The sequence below is a fragment of the Arachis ipaensis genome, chromosome B3, assembly GCF_059453495.1.
Source record: "Arachis ipaensis isolate K30076 ecotype BB chromosome B3, ASM5945349v1, whole genome shotgun sequence".
Lineage (NCBI taxonomy): Eukaryota > Viridiplantae > Streptophyta > Magnoliopsida > Fabales > Fabaceae > Arachis > Arachis ipaensis.
Genome location: NC_142438.1, coordinates 91,846,528 through 91,859,980, shown reverse-complemented (window position 1 = coordinate 91,859,980; position 13,453 = coordinate 91,846,528). Strand labels below are relative to the sequence as shown.

Here is a 13,453-nt window from a genome sequence, read left to right as displayed (position 1 = left end):
TAAATTAAAAGATAAATTTTTCCTAATCTAAGCAACAAAATAAACCGTCAATTGTCCAAACTCGAATAATCCCCGGTAACGGCACCAAAAACTTGGTGCACGAATTGTAAATCATACTTTTCACAATTCGTACCACTAACCAGCAAGTGCACTGGGTCGTCCAAGTAATACCTTACGTGAGTAAGGGTCGATCCCACAGAGATTGTCGGCGTGAAGCAAGCTATGGTTATTTTGTAATTCTTAGTCAGGAAATCAATGATAAGGGTGATTATATTTATGAAGAGTAAAAAGCGTAAATTAAATAATACTTGTTATGCAGTAATGGAGAACAGATTGAGGATTTGGAGATGCTCTGTCTTTCGAATCTCTGCTTTCCTACTGTCTTCTTCTTCACGCACGCAAGGCTCCTTCCATGGCAAGCTGTATGTTGGTGGATCACTGTTGTCAATGGCTACCATCCGTCCTCTTAGTGAAAAAGGTCCAAATGCGCTGTCACTGCACGGCTAATCATCTGTCAGTTCTCACTCATGTTGGAATAGGATCCATTGATCCTTTTGCGTCTGTCACTACGCCCAGTACTCGTGAGTTTGAAGCTCGTCACAGTCATCCCCCCATGGATCCTACTCAGAATACCACAGATAAGGTTTAGACTTTCCGGATCTCAGGAATGGCTGCCAATAGTCCTAGCCTATACCACGAAGACACTGATCATGAACCAAGAGGCTAAGAGATATACACTCAATCTAAGGTAGAATGGAAGTGGTTATCAGGCACGCGTTCATAGGTTGAGAATGGTGATGAGTGTCACGGATCATCACATTCATCAGGATGAAGTGCGAGTGAATATCTTAGAATAGAGACAAGTGTGATTGAATGAAAAACTGTAGTAATTGCATTAATTCATCGAAACACAGCAGAGATCCTCACCCCCAATCATGGGGTTTTGAGACTCATGCCGTCAGAAATACAATGTAAAACGTGAAAATGTCATGAGGTACAAAATAAATCTCTAAAATTTGTTTAAATACTAAACTAGTAACCTAGGTTTACAGAAAATGAGTAAACTATGATAGATAGTGTAGAAATCTACTTCCGAGGCCCACTTGGTATGTGCTGGGGCTGAGACTTGAGCTTTACACATGCCTAGGCTATTTCTGGAGTTAAACGCCAGGTTGTAACCTGTTTTGGGTGTTTAACTCCAACTTGTAACCTGTTTCTGGCATTTAACGCCAGAATAGGGCAGAGAACTGGCGTTGAACGCCAGTTTGTGTTGTCTAAACTCGGGCAAAGTATGGACTATTATTAAAAATTTCTGGAAAGCCCTGGATGTCTACTTTTCAACGCAATTGAGAGCGCGCCATTTGGACTTCTGTAGCTCCAGAAAATCCACTTTGAGTGCAGGGAGGTCAGAATCCAACAGCATCTGCAGCCCTTAATCAGCCTCTGAATCAGGTCTTTGCTCAGGTCCCTCAATTTTAGCCAGAAAATACCTGAAATCACATAAAAACACACAAACTCATAGTAAATTCCAGAAATGTGATTTTTATTTAAAAAACTAATAAAAATATACTAAAAACTAATCAAATCATACTAAAAACTATGTAAAAACAATGCCAAAAAGCGTATAAATTATCCACTCATCAACCATCATTTTCAATCAAACCATATTCAAGTGAGAAAGTAAAGCTTTGGGATAAGAATTTTACCCACTTGAATGTTGTGTTGGATGGTGACTTAGGAAGGGGTGGTCCTAATGATCTTACAAGTTCCACTCCCTTGTGCTCTTCTTTGACTACCTCCACCTCTTGGCAAACTTCTTCAACTTCAATTCCTTGCCCACCAACTTCTTCCACACATTCTTCATTGGTGGAGCTTGCCTCTTGATCATCCTCTTCCAATATTTCATCATTCATACTATGCCTTGGAGGTTGCGCATTATCCTCCTCAACACCAAATTCAAGCTCATTGGAAGAATGTTCAACAACTTCCACAAGATCATCATCAATATCACATGGTGTGGAAGTATCTTCAAGTTTGAAATCCACCTCCTGTTCAATTTTGCCTAGCTCTTCAACCACTTTTTCTTCCTTAACAATCTCTTCACTCTCCACTTGTTGCAAGACACACCCCATCTCCTTGTCCTCATGTTGGGATTCTAGAATCTCCTTCATGCTCCACTATTTGGTCGGTCCCTCAGATTCATCCGTGGAGATGCTTTGCTTGTTGCATGTGTCCCATGATTCCAAGGTGGCCATGATTTCGGCAAACTGAACCATGATTTTTTCAAATATGGGAGGTGATTCATCTTGTGGTTGAGAGTTCTCATACATTGGAGGTGGCTCATCTTGATAATAACATGGAGGTGGTGGTTCTTGAGGGTATTGGGGGTTGAATTGGGGTGGTTCTTCATATGGTTCATATGGTTCACAAGGTGATTGGTATGGTGGATATGGGTTAGGATCATATGGAGGTGTTTGGTGGTATGAGGCTTGTGAGTGTGGTGGTTCAAAACTATGTTGGGGAGGTGGTTCATAGGCATAAGGTGGTGGTGATTGTGATTGACAACTACAATAAGGATCATCACACATACTAGATTGATATGCATTAGGATTAGGATTATACCTATAGGAATAAGGAGAGTAGTCATGTTGGGGTGAAGCTTGAACGGCTTGGATGGAATAAAATGCCCTTCGGTCCCTGCGCATCTCCGTGAGGAGAGTAGTCATATCCCCAAGCACTCTTGTTAAACTTGATTCGGAAGGAGGTTGTTGCCAAGAATGTTGTCCATAAGCTTGGGGCTCCTCCCACCTTTGATCTCTAAATCCTTGATGCACGTCATCATTGAAGCTTTCATTTCCTACAACATAGTTTGAACCACACTCATAGCCAAAGTGATGAAAATTCATGGTGATAAGAGAAAACAAAAACAAATTCTAACAAGAAACAAAGAAAACCAAATCCTAAAACTAGCAAAAACTAACAAAGAAGAAAAAGGCAAACATATTTACAATATTTACAATAGCTAATAACATAGCATCGTTGCAATTCTCCGACAACGGCGCCATTTTGATGTCCGGATTCTTGTACGGTTTAGAATTTCACAAATGAAATCTCGTTGCAAGTATAGTTCTAAACCAACAAAGAATCCTCACATGCAAAAATATTGTTTTTCACAAGTACAAACCCCAATAAGAATTAACCGAAGTATTTAAACCTCGGGTCGTCTCACAAGGAATTGCAATGAAGTGATCAATTATTGGCTATGAAGAACCAAGAGGTTGATTGATAAAAGAGAAAGAAAATAAATGACAAGAAAAGTAAATGACAAGAACCAATAAAATAAAGGAAAAGAACTCTTGGTTAAGACATGGGAAATTGAGATCATCATCCTTGTCAACAAACCATACATTGATAATTATGAGGGACCAACCCATTAAGTCTACTTTTAAAAGCTTTAAGTACGTTTAATGTCTACTCCTAAGCTTGAAGTACATCAAATAGGCTTGATCAACATCAACCATAAGTCCTAACCTAGCTATTAGTTAGCTTAATAGTAGGTTAGTGTTAATGGACATCAAATTGACCATATAGGGTTCTGAAATCACCAATTCAATGAGATCCAATGATTCAAGGTCACTCAATTCCCTAAGCCTAGGCCAAGAGTAAGGAAAACTACTCAATAACTAGAGAAAGCATTTTATCAAACACCTAGTGTACAATAAAAGTAAACATCACAAAATGCAAGAATTAAAAGAATCCATAACTAACATGAGCAAGAATTCAACAATAGCAATGAAGATAAACATAAAAGAGACATGGAAACATAAAATTGCATTAGAAGAAATTAAGATCCAACAATGGTTCATCAACATAAAAAAGAGAAAAATAAGAAATGACAAGTAAAACTAGAAGAGCAAAGATGTAATAACAAGAAATTAAAAGGGAAGACTAAATCAAAAAAGGAATTGAAAATTGGATTCAAGAAAATTAAACCTAAACTACCCTAAATTCTAGAGAGAAGGGAGAGCTTCTCTCTTTAGAATTCTAACCTAAAACATGATGAAAACTATTCTATGGCTACTTGGTTCATCCCCCCTTTAATGCTTGGGTTTAATAGCATCAGAAATGGGTTGGATTGGTTCCAAAATGCTTCAAAAATTGCTGGGCACGTTTTGCCCAAAATGGTCTATGCTAGTCCTGCGATGCGTGCGCGTGGAGGACGCGTGCGCGTTGTCTAACTGCAAAGCAACTATGAAAAAATTTATATCATTTTGAAGCCTCGGATGTTAGATTTCCAACGCAACTAGAACCACTTCATTTGGATCTCTGTAGCTTAATTTATGATCGATTTAGTACGAAGAGGTCAGGCTTGACAACTTTACAGTTCCTTCATTTCTTCATGAGTTCTCCCTCTTTGCATGCTTTTCCTTCATTCCTTCAATCCAATCTTTGCTTTCTAAACCTGAAATCACTTAACAAACATATCAAGGTATCGAATGGAATTAAAGTGAATTAAATTTAGCTATTTTAAGGCTTAAAAAGCATGTTTTCACACTCAAGCACAAATTTAGGGAGAATTACAAAATCATGCTATTTCATTGAATAAATGTGAGAAAAGTTGATAAAATCCCCAAAATTAAGCACAAGATAAACCACAAAATTAGGATTTATCAATGGCCTCCCAACAAGAACTTCTTTAACGTCACTAGCTTGACGGTTCAACTCTGCTAAGTAAGCAGATGAGTGGTCTTTTGGCCCTCAACGTCGCCACCAAGATAGTGCTTCAACCTCTGGCCATTAACAGTGAACCTCCTATCGAAGTTCTCGACCATGATTTTTGCATGACCATAGGGAGAAACTTTAGTGACCAGAAAAGGTCTTGACCACCGGGATTTCAGCTTCCTTGGGAATATCTTGAGCCTTGAGTTAAAAAGAAAGAATTTCTGGCCGGGGTCAAATATTCTAGTGGCTATCTTCTTATCATGCCAGAGCTTTGTCTTCTCCTTGTAGAGCTTAGCATTCTTATAAGCTGTGGTTTTGAATTCTTCAAGCTCATTTAGTTGGAGAAGTCTCTTTTCTCCCGCAGCCTTGGGATCAAAGTTGAGAAACATAGTAGCCTAGTAAGCTCTGTGTTCTAATTCTACAAGCTAGTGATATGCTTTTCCATAGATCAACTGATAAGGAGACATGCCGATAGGAGTCTTGAAAGTTGTTCAGTAAGTCCAGAGAAAATTATCAATTTTCCCAGCCTAGTCCTTCCTTGAAGCATTGACGATCTTCTCTAGAACCTATTTGAGCTCTCTATTAGAGACCTCCACTTGTCCACTAGTCTGAGGATGATAAGGGGTGGCTACTTTATGTAAGACTCCATACCTTTGAAGAAGGAAATCCAGCTGTTTATTGCAGAACTGACTTTCTCCATAACTGATTAAGGTCCTTGGGACACCAAACCTGTTGAAGATATACCTCTAAAGAAATCTCATCATAACTTTGGCATCATTGGTGGGTAAAACTATATCATCCACTCACTTGAACACATAATCTATAGCCACAAGGATGTTGTTGTTTGCGTATGAGGGAGGGAATGGTTCCATGAAATCAATTTCCCATACATCAAATAAATCTATTTCCAAAATAGCTTGCTATGGAATTTCATTGTACTTGGGCAAATTCGCAGCCCTCTGGCACTGGTCACAGTTCTTCACAAATTCTCTAGCATCATTAAAGAGAGTAGGCCAATAGAAATACTGGAGGATCTTGGCTTCCTTTCTCCACCAAAATGGTCACCATACTCGAAGCCATGACAATGCCAGAGTATGGCCTTTGTTTCTTCATTCGGGAGGCACCTTCGAATGAGTCCATTTGAGCACCGCTTGAGTGAATAAGGCTCTTTCCACAAGAAATACTTGGCATCATGGAGCAACTTCTTAACTTGTTGCTTAGTGAAGTCTTGGAGAATGATCTTGCTGGCCTTGTAGTTTGCTATGTCTGCAAACCAGGGGGCTCCATGTATAGCAAAGAGCTGCTCATTAGGAAAAATTTCATTCACTGGAGTGGGGGAAATCACTGCTTCTTCAGGCTCAATTCTGGAGAGGTGATCAGCCACCTGATTCTCTGTACCTTTCCTGTCTCAGATCTCAATATCAAATTCCTGAAGAAGGAGCACTGTAACACCCTTACTATCAGAACGTCACGCTTCTGGGTGTGCCACTCTGATAGCGGAGGTATTACAACGACTCTCATATATTAAATAATAAGGTATGAGCCTTTACGCGTAAATCTATCGATGGGTTTACTAAAAACTTAAAAACTTTTTCAACAAGAACAAACAACACATATTCACATACTTAATATTAATGATACATTATAATATTACATACAAAAATAATTACAAAACCTACCCCTCTGAACAAAACTCTAACTAACAAGGCGAGGGGAAAATAAATTCTAACAACTCAACTTGTAAACCCAATCTTCTATGCTCCTGTAGCTCTGCACTAAACTTTCGCACCTTAGCTGAAAGGGGTGGAAATATGGGGTAAGAACTGAGGAGTTCTTAGTAGCATTGGAGGTAGATAATTAAATTCGTATTATCACAGTTCAGATATTCGCAACCCGACATATTGAGCCAGAACAATAACCAGTCATAGAAGTTCAAATTAACAAGTAATGAAAATCACAAACACACTCAAGAGATCACAAACAATTCACAACATTGAACCAAATCCAAAATAGACAAACAAGGATGATGCATGTCTATTCCTATCGCAGGTAATATGCTCATTTGTCGGTTTCGACCCGGACCCGATGCAATCTAACTCGCAAGTCGGATAAGACATTCCAGCGACATAACCTCTGCAAGTTTCTACTTCTTGCAGGCGCTGATTCCCCATCTGAAGTATGTCGAACATGACCTCTGCAAGTACCTGCAAGCGCTGATTCTCCAGCTGAAGTATGTGACCCCTTCTCCTGGAAGCCATTCCATATTTACGGGCATTCCCGCACAATCATTCACATACAAAGCCCACGGCTTGTTAACTTTTATCCTTCAGCACCATAACCATACTTATCGTCACCTTCTCGTGACCTTCCCATAATCACACGTGCCGATTTATCTTTTCTTCAGTCTTTTGATTATCAAGATAAATAAATCAAATTATCTTCGCACTATTCCCTCGTCCTGTAATAAATATCTTATGAAAAAGAATCAAAAGGTTCTTTAATTAAGTCGATATTTTCTAAAACTTTTAAGATTACTCTGTTTACTACTCCCTGTTTTATTCTTCATAATACATGTAATAATATTCTTATAGAATAATATCTTTGATAAATAATAATCATAATAATTTACTCTAATGTAAATGAGTAATTTTAAATAAATATTTAAAATAATATTTATAATATTCTTAAAACTTATTTTATAAAACTTTATTTTCAAACTTTTATTAACTACTTTCTAAACCACAAACTCCTCAATATTTTATAGAATTATATCTAAACCTTCATTCTTTATTTCATATTTATAAAAATAATCCTGAACTTTTATAAAAAATCTATTTTATTCTTAAACTTTATTTATTACCCAACATACCTAAAAAACTTATACAATTATAATATTAAACTCAATCTTTTCATAAAAATAAATTTATATCCCCCAAAAAATAATTCTTCATGGCTGCTTTATTTTCTTCACAAAGAACCGAGCCCTTCTTATTTTTGTTTCAAAATATATATTTAAATTTTAATCTAATTTTTAGTTTTACGGTTACCGATTTTTTACAGCTTTTAATTTAATCTTGCGGCCATTAAATCTCATTAAATTTATCTCAAAATACCACATCACAACAGCCCCAAAATTATCAAAACACCCCCAGCTAGTTGTTCGTACATAACCGAACCAAAATCTCAAGTAAAAAACAATAATTCAACAAAAAGTCAACATGAACTTAATCAAACTTAAACAATAATCAATCAAACCAACATTCACTTATCTAATTCACATTTAATTACTATAAAATTACCAAACCCTACCTTCGTACAGAAATCACAACAACCGAAGCTTCAAGGAAGGTTTCTGAACGAGAAATTAAAGAAATCAACTACTCCACCTCTAGGGCTCCTTCGGCCGAACTTTGCATGGAAGGAAAGCAGCTCCACTATTAGTTTTTCCAGAACAAAAGTGACGTCAATGTGAAGAGGAGAAAGATATGAACAGTTTGATCAGATTAAATTTTTTAATGGAGTTACAGAACTCAAGAAATCAAAATTGGAAACACCACGGTCATGGAGGTTTTCACGCTCGTCTCTCTCAGTTCTCTTTCCTTTTCTTTCTTATGGTTCGATGATGAATGAGAAGAAATGAAGAAGATTAAGGCTGATGGTGATTTGTGGTGTAAAAGCTTTATTAGGTGTCATGTTATACATATATGTATTCATATTCATGCACCTAAGCCACGTTTCCATTTTCTTTCCTTTTGTTCCTTTAGTGGCTTCGGCAAAATCAAATTAAATGGAACAAAGATAATGATATTAGATGATGATTAAGAATGATTATAGGCATAGGTGTCATGATTCATCAAAATAAGGGTTGGATGTCAAGGCCTGGAGCAGCTGAGTCAGCAGTTCAAGTTATAAATATCTTAAACGGATAACTATAAAAGATGGATATATTAAAATACAAGTAATAATATATATGCGTTATTAATATAAATGACATTAGCAACATAATGATAAAAGATATACGATAAAGTATTAGCAAAGCTAAGTTCACCGAAAAATATTGATATTTACTCATATAGGCGGATATCGAGCTCGAAAGTTACTAATATAGCTTATTTGTATTTTGATTTGAGTAATTGATATTTTTAATTTAAAAATAGAGTTTAGTTAATATTATTATTATCGAGTTCAAAATCCGCCAATATGAGTAAATATCGGTAATCTTCAGTAAGCTTAGCTTTGCTAATGCTTCATCGTATATCTTTTATCATTATGTTACTAATGTCATTTATATTAATAACTCATATATACTATTACTTGTATTTTAATATATCCAATTTTTATAATTATCTGTTTAAAATATTTATAACTTAAATCGTTAACTCAGCAGCCTAAGGATGTGACACACGCCCCCTTGCCACCACATCATCATCACTTATTTCTCTTTTTCCCATTTACTGAACTAAGCAAAAGGAAAGAGAGAAGGAACTGTGAGAGGAAAAGAAAGAAAATAGAGAGAGAACATGGACTTCATGGAAATATAAACCTTTCGGCTTCGATTTCTTGTGATCTGTTACTCTAATAAGAAATCTAATCCGATAAAAGAGTTTGTATCCTCATTCTCTACACGTTGGCGTCACTTTTGTTCAGTAGAAGCTGACGGTGACGTAGCTCCCCTTTCTCTTGAGTTCGGCCAATTGGAGTTCTAGGAGGCACAGACGATTTCTGACGTTTTCTTCTTCAGCAGCTCGATCAAAAAGCTTTCACGGAATTTTCGCTATTGTGATTTCATATAGAGGTAGGGTTTGATAATTTTATAATAATTAACTGTGAATTTGATAAGTGAATATTGGTTTGCTTGATTATTGTTTGAGTTTGATTAACTTTAGGTTGAATTTTTGTTGAATTATTGTTATTTGCTTGAGATTTTAGTTCGGTTATGTATGTACAGCCAGCTGGGGTATTTTGATGATTTTGGGACTGTTGTGATATGGTGTTTGAGATAAATTTGATGGTATTTGATGGCCGCGAGATTAAATTAAAAGTTGTAAAAAATCGGTAACCGTAAAACTAAAAAACAGATTAAAATTTAAATGTATATTTTGAAACAAAAATAAAAAGGGTTTGATTCTTTATGAAGAAAAGAAAATAGCCATGAAGAATTATTTTTTGGGGGATATAAATGTATTTTTATGAAAAGATTGAGTTTAATATTATAGTTATATAAGTCTTCGGATATGTTGGGTAATAAATAAAGTTCAGGGATAAAACGGAAATTTTATAAAACCTCAGGGTTATTTTTATAAATATAAAACAAAGAGTGAAGGTTTAAATATAATTCTATAAAATATTGAGGAGTTTGTGGTTTAGAAAGTACTTAATAAAAGTTTGAAAATAAAATTTTATAAAATAAGTTTTAAGAATATTATAAATATTATTTTAAATATTTATTTAAAATTACTCATTTATATTAGAGTAAATTATTATAATTATTATTTATCAAGATATTATATTATAAGAATATTATTGTATGTATTATGAAAAATAAAATAGAAAGTGAAAAACAGATAAGTTTTTCTAAAAGCTTTAGGAAGACAAATCTAAGCTAAAGATCTCATGATCATCTCTTCATAAAATATTTAGGGAAAAATGAGGGAAGAGTGTGAAGATGGTTTGTGATGATGAAAGTAAAGAATTAAAAAAAATAATGAGAAAGAAAAGAAACGAAAAGAAAAGGATTAAAGAACCTCTGCCACAGGAGGGCAAAAAATGGAAAAGAAAAGAATATATTCGTTAAAGGAATCTCTGCCACAGGAGAGCAGAGAGCAAAGACTAAAAGAATCTAATGAACATCTGCCACAGGAGAGCAGAGCACAGGAAATAAAATAATGTATTAACTAAAGGGATATCTGCCATAGGAGAGTAGATCTTTGCCATAGGAGAGTAGAGGACAAAGATAAAAAGACTTTAAAGACTATCTGCCACATGAGAGTAGGTGCAACCATGTTTGGGCCTTAGGACCAAATGTATAGTGGGAATGTCCACACACTGTGAACTATTTTCTAGATGTAAGCATATTACAACATGTTTAAAAGTCACACTGTATGCGGCCTAGCCGTAAAATTTATATGCACACTGTATGTATCTGGAAAGCCATATCTGGGACTTGTGCCCGGGTAATATCGGGAGCGGGTTGGCAACCGATATATGAGCTCATGGCCTGCATAGGATAGACATGTATAATTGTTTGCGCATACTTCTCTGTGATATGTGTTTCTGTGATTATGTGTGGGTGTGCTTCTTGACTTGTGATTTTCTCTATATCTCTGGTTTTTTAAAGTTGTTTTTATTATAAGATTTGTTGCTATTAGTCATCTGTTGAAGATTGTAAGTATTATGTTGTGGAATTCCTGTATAACAAATAATAAAATGAACATAACTATAGACCCTGACCCTACTAAGAATTCCCCAGTACTTACCCTCTATTTCCAACCCTTTCAGCTATAGGTGCAAAGGTTTAGTGCGGAGCTACAGGAGCATAGAAGAGTATGTTTACAAGTTGAATTGTTAGAATTTATTTTTCCTTCGCCTTGTTAGTTAGAGTTTTATTCAGAGGGGTAGTGACGAATGGATATTTGCTAGTAAAGAAATCCATAAATAATATCTCGTTGCAAGTATAGTTTCTAAACCAGAAAAGAATCCTTTCGTACAAAGTTTGGTTGTCACAAGTAACAAACCCCAAATAAAATTGATAATCGAAGTATTTAAACCTCGAGTCGTCTCTCAAGAAATTGCAGCGAGGTGTGATTTATTATTGGTTATGGAAAAGTATGTTTTTGGGTTTTTGAAAGGTTGAACAAGGAATGTAAATGACAAGAAAATAAACTAATGATCATGAAAACCCTTGGCAAGGTATGAGAACTAGACGTCCTATCCTAGTTATCCTTATCAATTGTGATGAGAATTGTCTATTGCTCCCACTTAGTCAGCCTCTAACTATGAAGGTATGTCAAGTGGATAAATCAATTTGATCCCTCATGTCCTAGTCAACTCCTATGGAAAGACTAGAGTTATTGGAATTCAAATCCACTAGCAAACATAACAATTATCAATCAACAAAGGAGTTTGATAACTCAAGAGTCTCCAATTACTCAACCAAAGCCAAAAGGAGAGAAATCTAAATTAAATTGAAAGCATCAATAACATAAATCTGAAATACCTCAAATTGCATTAAATAGAAAATCAAATTAAACATGAGAATTCATAAACCAAACAGTAACATAAAGTAGTCAATAAGGGAAATAGATAAATTACAATGGTAGAGTAAATAAAAGTAGAAGAGAAACTATTACACTAAGAAAAGCTAATCCTAAAATCCTAAAACCTAAGAGAAAGGAGAGAGCCTCTCTCTCTAGAAAATACATCTAAAGCCTAAAATTATGAATGATTCAATCCGTGTTGAGTCTCTGTTGTCCCCTGGCTTTAGTCAATGTTTCTGGGCCGAAAACTGGGTCCAAACTCGGCCCAAAATTGCCCCCAGCATTTTCTGCGATTTCTGCAGGTCGCACATGTCAGCGTACGCATTAGTCACACGTACGCGTCGCTGGTCATCTTCGCGTGTCACGCGTATGCGTTAGGCATGCGCACGCGTCGCTGTGCTTTTTCGCCTTTCACGCGTACGCGTCAGGTACGCGCACGCATCGCTGTGCTTTTTCCAAATCACGCGCACGCGTGAGCCAAGCGTGCGCGTCGATGCTCGCTGGTTGTCTCCTTTATTTCTTGTGTTCCTTCCATTTTTGCAAGCTTCCTTTCCATCCTCTAAGTCATTCCTACCCTGTAAAGCCTGAAAATACTGAACACATGGATCACGGCATCGAATGGTATAAAGAGGGATTAAAATACACAAATTAAGGGCTTATGAAGCAAGTTTTCAATCATAGAACATAATTAGGAAGGAATTGTAAAATCATGCAAATAGTATGAATAAGTGAGTAAAGAGTTGGTAAAAACCACTCAAATTAGCACAAGATAAACCATAAAATAGTGGTTTATCAGGTAGGTTTTGTTATTGGTTTTGTATGTGTTACTATAATGCATTATTAACATTATGTAGGTGAAAATGTGTTATTTGTTCTTGTTATAAAAGTTTTAAGTGTTTAGTGAAACCATCAGTAGATTTATGTGTAGAGGCTGATACCTTATTATTCAATATATGAGAGTCATCGTAATACCCCGTTATCAGAGTGACGCACCCAGAAGCGTGACATTCTGATAGTAAGGGTGTTACATTTTGGTATCAGAGCAATTCGTTTCTGTTAGATCCTTGGAAATGGACTGACTATGCTGCACTGCATACTCTGAGTGTCTATCATGCAGTAGGACTTGACTTAATAACAAGAGTTTGAGTTTCACATGCCTGATTGTCTATTGATTAATGCTGTTAGTTAACCGTTGCATCCCTCATGGTATTAGGTCTGGCCAACTTAATACTGTTGATTTGTGTATATGAGAATACTAATGGATTATCATAGAAGAAATAGAAATAATAAGTTATGCAAATTACGGGGTTTCTGAACGTTAGAAGTTACGTTTCAACGATTCGTTTTGACATATATTCTTTATTCGTGCTATGTGACTTGGTGTAATCTCTTCTTTCATTATTTTCATTAGAATTCTTTGTTTCGAATTCCCTTCTTAAAATGTGATTTGATTACTTCTTCCAACCACACCTTAT

The 13,453-nt window shown here is 35.9% G+C and overlaps 1 protein-coding gene across 1 annotated transcript; it reads right to left on the bottom strand.

Moving 5' to 3' along the window:
• Positions 1-4,727: 4,727 nt before the first annotated feature.
• LOC107633338 (uncharacterized) lies at positions 4,728-5,111 on the bottom strand. Its single transcript, XM_016336979.1, has one exon. The coding sequence runs from the start codon at positions 5,109-5,111 to the stop codon at positions 4,728-4,730; it is 384 nt and encodes a 127-aa protein (XP_016192465.1).
• Positions 5,112-13,453: the final 8,342 nt, after the last annotated feature.

Excerpts from the sequence above, each read along its gene's own strand:
- LOC107633338 (XM_016336979.1), bottom strand. The coding sequence starts at position 5,111 with ATGTTTCTCAACTTTGATCCCAAGGCTGCGGGAGAAAAGAGACTTCTC.